General features: G+C 37.8%; 1 protein-coding gene across 4 annotated transcripts in view; it reads right to left on the reverse strand.

Moving 5' to 3' along the window:
- The window catches only part of LOC311433794 (uncharacterized protein), an 85,013-nt gene extending 76,731 nt beyond the window's left edge, over positions 1 to 8,282 (reverse strand). For all 4 annotated transcript variants that reach the window (XR_014690956.1, XM_084513368.1, XM_084513367.1 and 1 more), the window contains exons 1-2: positions 8,114 to 8,282; positions 7,420 to 7,467 (exon numbers count right to left, since the gene is read on the reverse strand). Coding sequence is in view for 3 of the 4 variants with exons in the window: in XM_084513368.1 (XP_084369494.1) it covers positions 7,420 to 7,467; positions 8,114 to 8,155 (90 nt within the window). In the remaining variant the exon portion in view is untranslated. The remainder of the gene's footprint in view (positions 1 to 7,419; positions 7,468 to 8,113) is intronic.
- Between the last annotated feature and the right edge of the window lie 4,737 nt (positions 8,283 to 13,019).

Below are 13,019 nucleotides of genomic sequence, written 5' to 3' on the forward strand. Positions count from 1 at the left end.
TGCAGGCACCCAGCTATTAGTGGACTTGGAAAGAATGCGTAGACAGGTCTTTTCCAACCTTAATGATTCTATGATTATAAACTAAACTACCAGTAGGAACAGTGGGTAGGCAGTGGCCCCTGATCATCCACATTGCTTAATTCCTTGCCTAACCCCTCATTTAGGTTTTAGCAAGCTCTATAAAGGATTGTGCCCTGGTATAGTTGTGTCAGCTATTCACTCCAGGGACCACTCCTAAATGCCTCAAAATATACCACACCTGCCCCCACATTTATTGTCTAAAGAATCATCAGCATCAGAATGTTTCAGACACCTGAAATTATAAACATATACATCCATGGCCATAGGGAACACATAGAAAACTCAACAGTAATGTTGTGTAGGTGTGGTTAGACTACTCCAGACCAAGTAAGCCCTTTGCAGGGCAGACATAAGTCAGTGAGTGCCACTTTGATTCTTGATCCTCTTTTACTTAGGAATATAGATATAGCCTATGGGCTCTACAATTTTATGCTGAAGCTCTCATCTTGAATATATGCAGCATTAAAAATTCTAAGACATTTTCTATTCTCTGTGAGAAAACCTATTTTTCTTTTCACTCTTTCTATATTTTTATTTTTTTTAGAAATGCTGTCATGCTGTCTATCTATATGCTTAGTGCACTTCTTCTCCAAACCCTTGAATTCCATGACTCTGATGGATTGTGTTTTTCTCAACTTTCCCCTGAGCTAGCATCTTATCAGGCTTCAGTGTAGGTCATTAGTCTCTAATTAATTTTATAGGTATTCTGGAGAATGTTTCTAATATGTTACAAAGATTCTGATAAGCTCTTTATTCATTAACCATTCTGAAGCACAACACTCTAGGATGAGGTTGTTTAATGCCCATATATTTATTTTTTAAAGGTCAATAAGAGCAAGCTGCCTAACTTGTAAAGAAGTGACATAATTGCATCCATTGTTTAAAACCTGATGCAATACTGGTTGAAGTCAATGGAAAGATGGAAAACTCCAGTGGTCTTTTGAAAAAGATTTCTGAGAACAATCGTGAGTGCATGGAACTTCACATAAAACAGTAACTGCTCTCCTTTCAGAGAGATTTTCACTTACTTGTGTTACATGCTGTACAAAATGGACTGAAGAAGTCAAACAATCCAAATTATTTCAGTCTGGCTAATGTGAATGTTAATAGGGGATTTTTCCACGTGCTGTTTTTTGTTGTTTTTTTTTTTTTTTGGTTGGTTGGTTGTGTTTGTTTTTTTTTTTCAAAAAAACCTACATGGAAGTGGGACAGCACCATTTATTTTTGACCCTGTAGAACTGGCACTCCCTGTGACATTTTTGTGAAGTATTCTGAAGCTTGAAGCTGTGAATTGGAAAAATATATATATAGCTAGTAACCAAAAGCCTCTAACCGATCTTGATTGGGAAGGGAAAAGTTTTTCACAGTTTGTTCTAGTGAGACATCTAGCTGCTTTTTTGTGCTAGTATCGGAGTGAAACAGAAACAAAATGGTTGCATTCAAAGCTGAAAGTTTCACATGCAATTAGGAACAATTATATTTTTAATTATCACTAAGAGTAAACTGAGTGATCATATCCCTGTAAGGGGCACTTTAAGTCTAATACACACCTAAATTCAAATGTGCAGGTTCCAGTAAAATTAATCAGATTATTCTTGTTCTTAAGAGTTAAGTGCTTTTCTGGAGAAGGATCTGTATAAGAGAAAAAGGGCCAAGTCTACCCAGCTGCAAGTCTAGCAGAGTTTACGCCAGGTTTGAATTTGTTCCAGGAAAGATAGATGGCTGCATATCCATAATTTACAGGACTATAAATATCAAAAACTCCACTGATGTCATACATGAGTGTGTAGTCTTTAATCAGGTAACATTTCCGTTGGCTGTGAGATGAGCACCTTTTAGAAAAAGGCTACAGGGCTGAGCTGTCACAGCTTATTTTAACATTTTCACTTTAAAACCCCTTATGTCCCAGTTACTATCATAGTTTTCTCATTGACATCTTTAGTTTATTTCAACAGTGCGTTTTTATTATACAGTGTGACCACACCAGCTTTAGTATTCAAAAAATGAAAAGCTGCCTGTTGTTTTATCTATGTGAGTCTTTGCACTGAACCCTTTATTGAGATTACTGCCAGTAAGGGCTAAATTTTGGCCTGACCCATTCAGTTGTTGGGCACAAAACAGAAGTGTGGCACCTGGAGGGGAAGACAGATACAAGAGGGGCAAAAGTGCAAGTTATATTTTGAGCTCATTTAAGGGCTAAAGTTACTAAATCTTACTTAGTTAATGACTGCTTTGGTTCCAGTTCTTGGCATGTTCAAACTGTGCCTCCAAAAGAGAATATAAGAGGTCAAGAACATAGCCATTACTTCTTCATTACAAGGAGGAAGTTTTAAAAAATCCAGGGCTTTTATTTTGAAATTTATTATGCATTCTTTATTTTGGCAGGTCTGAGATAAACCAGCAAACATACTAATGAAGACAAGAACTGTCCTGAGGAAATACCTCCTATTAGTTAATAAGCAGACACAGTGGCCTGGATTAGGAAGGAACATGACAACATTGTTGAAAATGAAGATGTGTATCCTAAGTGAAGCCAATGGGTTCACAGAAGCCAGGACTGTATAACCTGCTGCTGCACATCAGGATTCCAGGAGAGGAAATGAACATTACAAATGGTGAGAGCAATAATACACCAGGGTGAGATAAATTTGTTCTCAACTGCATTTCGTCTTAGAAATTTTAAAGTAGCCTTTCTGTACTGAGGGAGACTCCAGAAGATCAGCTGCCTGATGCATTGCTGTGTTCCAAATGGAAAGATGATTGTCAGCTCTCTGGTTTGCTAACTTTTATCTTTGCTGATAAATGAACCTTAAATGGTCAGCTGTTGACAAAAGCCCTCTATTTAATTGGATATGTGAGTTGGACCTTACATAACCTGGCATCGTACTATCATCCCTGGACCTTGTCACTCAGATTAAACCTTCTTGGCTCCTTCAGGAACGGGGGTGTTCAGTGACTACATTTTTACTATTTGGAGGGAAAGATCACAGATATATATGCTCAGCTATAAAAGGAGAAAATCTTCCTAAGTTTTGATTCAGTAGGAATTTGCCCAAAATAGGCAATAACCAAAGAAATCTTATTTGAACCTGACTAGGTAAAGTTACATAGTTCCCACATTGTCCCACTGGAACAGATTTGTCCATAGGTCTGCAGGAACTTCTGGCCAAGCAGACCGAGGGCTTCTTTGTAAGAGACAAAGGACAAGGCCAAGAAGACCCTTAGCCAAGGAACACTGCTGTCACCCAGTCTCTTCACAGACATCCTGGGGAAAAGAAGTTCAAAGTATCACTAAAAGGACTGTGTCAACAGCTGCCCAATCTCTCTTCACTTGTAGTAGGCCCAACAGCAGAACGCACTTGCCAGCATTGTCACTTTTTTGCCCAAGATACATTTTAAAAGAATCTCAACTACTGTGAAAGACAGAGTTCATGAACTGCATATTTTTCCTTCCTTCTTGTTTTGCCTTCTGGATTTCTTTTAGCTATTGATTTATCTCTAGCTGGGAAGTCTCCCAGTCTTTTTAAATTGTTAAAGTTTTGTTGTGAAATTTTTGCAGGTCTGTATCAGGGTCAGTCAAAATCCTCATCAAAACAGATAATATTGCAGTTAGTCAACGTTCAGCTTCAGAACAGTTTCAGCTGTTCCCTACAGAGATGGCAGTTCCAACCTAGTCTCACATCTTTGCCATCAACTCACTAACAATGCTCAGTCCTACATAGGAGGGTGCAAGCTGTACAGTGAAGTCTCCTAACCCAGAACTGGTTAGGACAGCCAAAATAAAATTAGTAGTTTCAAATATGCATCATTGTTAAGTTAGCCTATTTCATGAGAAGTGGTCACATAAGATGGGTCACGAGAAGTTCTGAAAAAAGCATTCTTTCTAGTAGAAGAGTTGTTATGAGCAGCTGGGGGACAGCAAGGGCAGACCCCATTTCCCTTAATGTAGCTGGAATACGAAAAGATGCATGCTAAGTTCCTCTATACTTCACAATCTAAGATGGACTGAAAAAGGGCCTCTTTTATGTCTTGTATTTGTAGTCTATGGGGTTTTGAAATTACTGCTTCTGGGAAATGAAAGCGAATTCTGCTCATCAAGAGTTTTCTCTTGGTGTCTGTCATGTAATACCACTGCTTGATGCAGTTCCAGAAGGCAAAATCATCATAACCAGAACTGAGTTCAAAGAAGGGAGACTGATAATTGGCCTAGTCTTGGTTTGATAGCTGTATTGCTTAATTTCTCACTTATTTTGATGTTAGTTTTAATGGATTAGACTGAGTGATAGTCTGAAGCTTCTTTGCTGGCTGTTGATGGATTTAAGTTCTGGGGGTTTTCTTTTTGTTCTTTTTATCTCTTTTGTCATATTTCAGTTTGTTTAACTAACATTATAAAGTTTTTAATAAAGTTAAATCATTTCTGTCATTGAAGAAAATGGTCCAGAATCTTTAAAGGACTGGGTAGATATCATCCAGCCAACATAAAAGCCTATATTTAAATCTTACTTAGTAAACTAATTTAAATCACATGTTTTTACATGTTCTGTTGCTTGAAAGTTGTTTCCTTTTAAACTTTCTTTTTTATGCTCTCATGCAGGAAATACGATAAACTTGTTTATTTCATTTGTCAGTTTTGTGTTTCTGAATTTCTTCATCAAATCTGTTATCTTCCTTAAGTATCCAATCCTTGCCCAAATTATGTCCAGACAGGGGAGTGGGTTTGCTGCTGTACTTACAGTGCTGGAAAACAAGGGAAAGGCAAGGGCAAGTAGAGGTGCTGGCTTCTGAGAACTATTGAAAAAAAATCATTAAATGGGCATTATATTTTGGAGACAATCTGACAGGATGAGACAGTTCAGGTTGGAACAGACCTCCAAAGGTCAAATGGTTCAACTTTTCCGTTCCATTGATGCATCACAGTAAAATACGTGCTTATCACATACTGCTTTTCCTGGCCTGTTATTTTACTTAGTTAACTCTACTTTACATTTTGTTTTAACTTGAAATAACCTTAGCAAATCATTAGAAAACAGTTGCATAACACAAGTACTTTTATTTGTCATTTGAATGGAAGCAGATAAAGAGAAACTAATTATCTATAGGCTGGATCTCTGCTGAACTCAATAATAAGGCTAATTTTCAAATGTGCCTGTAAGGACACCCTAAAACATGCAGAAGTCCCTTTCTCCTTGAACAGTGTGGAGTTCTTGAAATTCTTCAGGATTCAAAAAAGGGTGCTAGGACTCAGACATTAACAAGGAGAACAACAACAGCTTTCCACAGCTCCACTTGGAAAGAGAGAAAAGATTTGGAGTCCTCGGACTGTCTTTAAGTAGAAGGAGCCAGGTTAAGGAGAAATAAATAGTAATTAGTTGCGAAATGTGAAATTTCAGCAGCTTTTTATCACATCATCGTTTCCTACCAATGATTTTCTCTCCTTCACTTATTGCTCTGAAGAGGGGAGGCATTTTATGGAAGCATAGGTGGGGTTCTCCGTAATTCTTGTTCATCAGAAAAGACAAGAAAACATATGTATGGATTCAAAAACATGAGCCTCAATTGGAAATTGAGGCTGTTCTTGCAAAGTACAGATGTTTTTTCTTTTCCAGGGTCTGCTTTACCAGTGTCTGGCTATATCTTCTGCTATAATGCCTCTGATAATTTTTCAGAGACGAGTACCAAAGTTGTCTCCCTTTTCATGAAAATGGCAAGGATAAGGTATGACTGTAGAATAAATGAAATTACTAGATAATTATTGACCAACGCCTGGAAGAAACATCACATCAAGACTGGGCTCAGGTAGTCCAAGAGAAGATAAAGAATACCAGTCAGTATCTCCAGAATTGCACAACAATATACACTGCCCCTTCATTACTTAGTGAAGCAAGGTTGCCGAGACAAACTGGACAACTTGTATCCCCATAATTTTATTTTGTATGGTATAGGTCAGCCTTGGTGTATCTGTTCATGTGACTACACATGAACACAGCCAGAAGTGTTTAAAAGGCTTTTTCAAACTTTAGCAAGGAAAAATATTCCCTTCCCTGCTTGAACTTGGGGTCTACAAAACTAACCCTTTCTGCCTACATGGCAAAAATATGGGATTAGGACTGCCCGTTTCTTTAGTGCTTGTACAGTTTATATCACAATTAAATGTTGATTAATGCTTAGGGCTCTACACAGAACCAGTCCAAATTAAATAATAATAATGGTTGCAACAGGATTTTAGTAGATATTAACTGTGAGTATTTATTTCTGTTATAAGTTTTCTTTCCCATGCAAAACATACATACATGTGGACGCATTTTTAAGTAGTTGGGAACTATTCAAAACAAGAGTTATTTTGAGGGTTAGGAAATAGCTTGTCTCATGGTTGCCAAGTGATTTTGGAATAACTCTTTGCATGATGGAGTGGAGGGGAAAATGGAGATAAAAACATCAGTCCTTCAGTTCAAGGATAAAACGAAAAGGAAAACGAAAAGGAAAAAGGAAAAGGAAAAGTGAATGCAGATGCTCCTGCATCCAGATCCTCTTTTATTTTCCATTCTGAAGAAGGTCAGAGAAGTTTAGCCACATTCTCCTGACTGTGCCCCTCTGCAGATTAGACAAAAAAGGCAGGCAGCCTTTCTCCTATATTTTCCCCTCCTCCACCTTGAGCAGGTTTGAAAGAGAGAAGGAACGCATACGATGATGGACATGTGGAAATGTCATTAGTCACATTTAGATAAGTTTATATATGTACAAAGTAGCTCTCAGGGCCAGACAAAGGTTTGAGGTGAAACATCTGAGTCTCATCCAAAAGTAAGCTGGTGTAAATCAGGTATTCTGATATATCCCAGCTGAGGGTCCAATGTCAGGACTCATCTCCACAGTCTGTAAAGTTCCTGATATATACTTAGGGTTTTGTAAAATGTTCATAAATAGCTGCAATATGTGACCACTGAATAACAGCAGAATTCAACCCTCCCTTTGACTTACTTTGTGCTTACTTCGTATTTTAAAAATGGGAAAATATTCCTTTCCTTTGCCTTCAGTTCACTTTGTTCTTTTTCTACAGGGTGAGTATCTATCAAACTGCTCACAGGGGCAATCAAGAGATGTGAACCCTTAGGATGAGCAGAGCCACCTATGAAAGCACATCCAGACTTGCACAAAATGAATGTTGCATACAGATACCTGTTTTTAGAACCTTGATGCCACTTTACTTTAATATCTTGGACTAAACTAGTGAGTGAAAAAGCAAAAACAGCCTAACACCCTTCACTTTCTTATTTCTCTTGAAAATCAACAGATATTTTTTGATAGAAGGAAGGTTAAAACTTGTGCTTTAGTGGCGCTTACCTGAGACCAGGAAAACATATTGGAACTTCTCCAAAATAATATTTCCATCTAAAAATGTTAAAGATTGGACATTAATAGCTAAAAAAAAAAAAAAAATCAATATAAAATTTTTAAAAGTCAAAGTCATGTCATCTATAATTATTTTGTTTTCCAGATATTATTAAAGCAGACCACAAGAAAAAAAAATATCTTCATGACTTTCTTGTCTCCCCAGATCATCCCTTCCTTCCCAACATTCCAGTACGCTACAATAAAATAAACTACAATACAATATTGAGGTGAATGATACGATATACATTTAAGACTGTTAATCCAAGTAATTCTATGGACAGATTTATTTTTAAATATATATCTATATATATAGATAGGTAGTCAGATTTCTGGATAAATCAGTTTTGAAAATACTCTTTTCTTTTCCCAAAAACTTACTAGGAATATCACTAAAATTAAGCTCTGGGATAAAGTTTATAGATTATCAGTGCAAAGTTTCTGAAGGTTTAGGAGAGAAAGGGAAGAGGAGGAAGGAGAAAGAGTATAAGACTGAAAGAACATTCAAAGCCTTTCAACACTACACTTGTGTGCAAGGCAAGCATCCACTACTTTTTGGTCAAACAAAGCAGTCAGCTCTACTCCTTGATATTAGGGCTCATCGCAGTTAACTCCTTTGCTTTGTCTTTAGACAGAAACTGCTTACTTGGATGTTGGGGCACAGCCAAAAGGTGGAGGGAAGAGGCATATTCTAACTCTGCAAGCACATTGGAACAGGCACGTGGCTTCTCCTCAGAAGGCATCCCATCTGACATGTCAGGCCAGGAGGCAGCCAGCTCAGGGTCTCACTCAGGCCCAGCGTGCTGCTTGCACAGTGAAGCTCTTCCAGCCTTAGCAGCTGCAGCCTATTTTCACAAATATCTGACAAGTTTATTTGGCTCCTTGCCAACGTGAGCTGTGCCCGACACTTCTTCTGTCCTTCCCCAAGCTCCACAATCCCTTGTAACTGCTGCTTAAAACTCAGACACATACCAAATGAAGCTCCCTTCCTCCCCTCAGTGTGCAGACATCCCACCCCAATTAATTAACTCAACAGTGGCTTCATCTCTGCGAAGCTGTGGCTTCCCACACTTTATCCCCCTCATTCCACTTAGAGACATCAGCACATTCCTGACTTCATCACTTGTTAACTCCCTTTTTTGCTAATGGCTAGTGCATCCTCTCTTGCTGGCCTGCTCTTGATTCAGTATGACCTGAACTCTCGTACAAGAAGCCTGGAAGGCTGTTTATGTGCTTAACTGTTATTACAGCACATAACAATCTCTCAGGTTGTGTTTCATTGCTGTTTCTGTATCCAGAATTGAGAGGCTTTTAGGCCTTCTTGGCCTGCCTTCCTGTACTGTCCAACTTGCAAACACCTGGTAAAGAACAGTAAAGACTGAGTGAAAACAAAACCTCTGCTGCTTTGTGTTTGATTACCAAAGGTTGATCCTTTGGCACAATAACAAAGGACTTAATGGGGGTGTCAACATCATTAAACAAAAATACCAAGGGAAAGATTTTCTTCGGCAGTTATTTAAAACAAACAAACACATGCAATGTAGCAACATGATGTGCATCCAAACAAATTTTTAGCTATCCTACTGAATTCTAGAAATGATGTCTGTTTAAAAAAAAAAAAAAAATACTTATAAATTAATTAATTAATGGGCTGTAACTTTTTATTTATATTTTAAAGCAATTGAAAGTATTTAAAGAATCAAAGGGATCTCCAGAGATTGCCTGCAACACTTCCCTGCCTAAATACAGGTGGCACTACTGGCTCCTGCTTGTTCAATGGGTTCTTAAAAACCGTCAGTGATGGTGTTTTTTGTTGTTGTTGTTTATTTGTTGTTGGTGGTTTTTCTCTTAGTAAAAGTCTCTCCTTTTCTTGAAAGACTGCAAAATCTTTAACATTGTATTGATTAGAGAGATTTTAAACTGTTTGCTCAAAGAACCTAGTGTAAAGCTACAAAGAAAGCAGCAATAGCCACTTAAGAAAGAAGTCTGGTGGACAGGAAGCTAAAAAACTGTAAAGCTATCAAACATTAAGAAGATCAAAGTAATAATATTATTTAAAATGACATGCATATCCAGCTTGGAAATTCAGAAGAAGCACCCAGATCTTTTCATTTGACTCCAAATCCTTTTGATTATAAGTACTTAGAAAATGAGACAATAACAAACATTCCCATAAGATTTCTTTTAGCATGAATCTTCACTTTCAACTATTATTGAAAATACCTCACTTGAAGTAATGAAAACTAAAGTTACCAGATGCAGGAATGTTTTTAGATTAAAAAAAAAAAAATAAAAAAATCTTGGTCCTTTCCATACTACACAAAAATATTCCAATCATTTCTTCAACTGGTATAACCAAAGATATTTTCCTCTGACTTTATGTATACCTGACATTACTCGAGCTGAAATTTTCTTCTGTTTACAGGAAAATCTAAACTCAGTGTTTGTAGCTTAAAATCTCAAGTTAGCACAGCTATCCAATCTTATAATCACTAGTACTAGGCTGTACTTAAGCAAAATGCTTGCTTACCTCCTTTACTCTTCTGATATAATTAATTATATTCACATTTAAAAATCACTTCCAAACCAATTGAATAAATGCCTATTGATAGAGGTAAAGATTAATAGACATCCTAGCACATCATCTGTTCCTCTCCAGGACAATGGTCCACTCTACCTCAGTGCTTTCTGTCATTCCCTGTTTTCAAAGGACACCTCATTTCATATACCACTCAATGTATTTCTCAGACCTCAATATTTATTGCAATTTTTGCAGGTATTCATCATATCAATGTCACCAGACAAAACTGATATTGTTATTAGCCTTCATTTGTGGTGTGGATTCTTTAGGCTACTTGGGAGGAGAATGAACTAACTGTGACTGGGATCACGTCAAGCCATCCCCTTTCTTTCCTTTAAGCCTTGGTTTCTAAAAAGGGATGGATTGGAAAGAAGAAGAAATGCATGTAGGAAAGCTATGAGCCCTGCCTGCTTTCAAGTTGCAAAGAAGCCTGCAGACAGCTGTAAACTAGGGCAGCCTCTCTTTGCTTTTTTGTTGTTGTTTTTTACAGCAATGTTCCTTTGCGCCAGCCAAAACCCAAAGATGAGAAGGTGCTGATCCCTTTGGGTTGTAAATAGAGATGCATTATAGAGCTTTAACCCAAAGATCCTGGACACTTTTTTCTCTTTTCCTTTTAGACAAGAGTTTGCCAGGACAAAGCTGTGAGGACCAAGTTTTTGAATTTTTATACCTTTTAGTTATCAAACTTATCCCAAAATTTCACCTATCACTAGCATCTGCAGTGATGTTTCTCAGCAATGATTGCATTCTTTATGCTACCAGTCATGACAGGAACAAGAAATGCAGGAACAAGTCAGCTGCTGCTGTGGCCTTTGAGGGAGGTTTCTGCAATGGAGAAGGTATATCCAGACTGAGGTCCACATCTAACTCCCAAACACTAATTGTCAGATCTTGAAATGAATCAACACAGCCAAGGCATTTATGCTTCCATCCATCTTCCTTTTGAACTACTAGAACACTCAATTATTTATGTAGAAAGAGTGGTTGCTAGAACCATATTTTTCATGTAATACTACAAAGAACATCAGGCGGAAAGCTGCTACTGACAGGCATTTCACATCTGCAAAGTTAAAACTAAGCCAATGCCCCTAAACATTTACTTACAGTCTAGGTAATTTTTGCCCAACATATAGTCTTTCACACTTGTACTTCATCCTATTTCCTCTGAAACCAACGGCAAAACTTCTAACTAACTGAGAGTTGCATACAGTACGTTACTGCATTTTACGTTTCTGTTCTCAGAAGCAGTTGGGTTCAACAGTGAAAAAAGCTTTCAGCATATGTGTAACTTACATATTTGTGAGAAAGCAAAAGTTGAGTTTGACTTCTGATGACCAGTATGTTGCCTCTTCATTGTAAAATGTAAGTAACAATAACATAAAACAGCCCTGTTTAAACTCTTGTTTATAAAATTCAAGTAGTATTACTTTTTTTTTTTTTTTTTTTCTTGAATTGCTGGCCTAGAATGAACATTAAAGTAGCTTTCATACAACCATAATGCCAAAAAATAAATGCAATTTTGCACATTCTTTCCTGAGAGCATCCACAAATGACGTGCAAGGCATACACATTGGCGGGAGGCCATAAGGAAAAGCATTGTGTTAAAACTTTGTATGACATCAAGCCAAAAAACTACTTAGCATTTGTATCTCAGATCTCAACTGAATTATGAATTAAATAACAAAATCAAAACAAAAAGCATAAAGCATACTACATCACACAACTTTGGTTACACACACACATACACACATGCATGTGAGTGGTGTGGATCTGTGGTGATTGATACAAGCTCAGTGTGAGTGTGCGCACGTACACACAAATACATGACACGGATTAAAAAGAAATATTTGGAGGATGTACTCAGAATAAAGTCTACTGCCTTTGCTGTTAAGTGGATGACATCCCAGATGGGCTCCCTCTGGTGTTGAGATTGTAATACATTTCCCTGTTCAATCTAATTTCCTTGTGTCCATCAATAAGGGTATCGAAATGTGCCAAATGCAATCACGGTATTATTATGACAGAATCCCTTTTTTCACACAGACTTTTATGGATGGGATAGTATAGTTTATGATTTAGTGTATGTATGTTATATATGGCATAAGCATACATGCATGTATACATATATATACACGGATATATGTAAATCTATGCACTTTATTACACTCAGCTGTCCTTGCATACGCAGATCATTTCTAACGCCAAGAGAGGCTGAAATGTCGTCCCATGAAACCTGTCACCCATAAGACTGCAATATAACTATTCACAGTTTAAGACGAGAAACTGAATGCCCAGAAAGTTGCAGGTCTTGCAGCAGTCAGGATCTGATTCTCCTATGTGTGGAACACTTTTATAATACCTTTTAAGCTCAAATCAAATAATTTTGGAAACCTAGGACCCAGCATTAATTAGCAGCGTTGTGGCACAGGCAATGGGTGGAATCATTTTTTGCCATGAATATTAAATAAGAACTTTAACCATGAAATTACCCCTGATATATCCCCACCTTACTTACCACTCATATACTAGTTTCTGCTTTACTACTGTCTTCCAATATGAGAGCGCAAACAACATCCTTTCTAGTATTTCCCAGCTGGAAAATGCCCGAATTTGTCACCAGGATACCCTTTTAAAATAAGTCTGGTTTTTCATGCAATCCCTTCCTTGGAAAAAAATCGCCTCCTTTTTGTCCTGAAATGCCAGGAGGTGGAAACAGGGTGACCCCAGCTTGGCTTGCTGGAAGAACATGACCCCCTTGCAGCCACAGCACATCTCTCCCTGGCTGAAGTTTGCAGCAGAGCTGAGATACTTTTTGCAGAATGAACCAACAGTGAGAGGGAGACAAGAAACACACATTTCCTGTGGGTTTTAACAGATGTTTACTGGCAGCAGAGGATAGGGAGGCTAGCCCAAGAGAGAGCATGTCCTCATGGTCCTAGACCTCTGCTCCTGCTGCCAGCTTCCTAACTTT

The sequence above is a fragment of the Aythya ferina genome (assembly GCF_964211825.1).
Source record: "Aythya ferina genome assembly, chromosome: 3".
Lineage (NCBI taxonomy): Eukaryota > Metazoa > Chordata > Aves > Anseriformes > Anatidae > Aythya > Aythya ferina.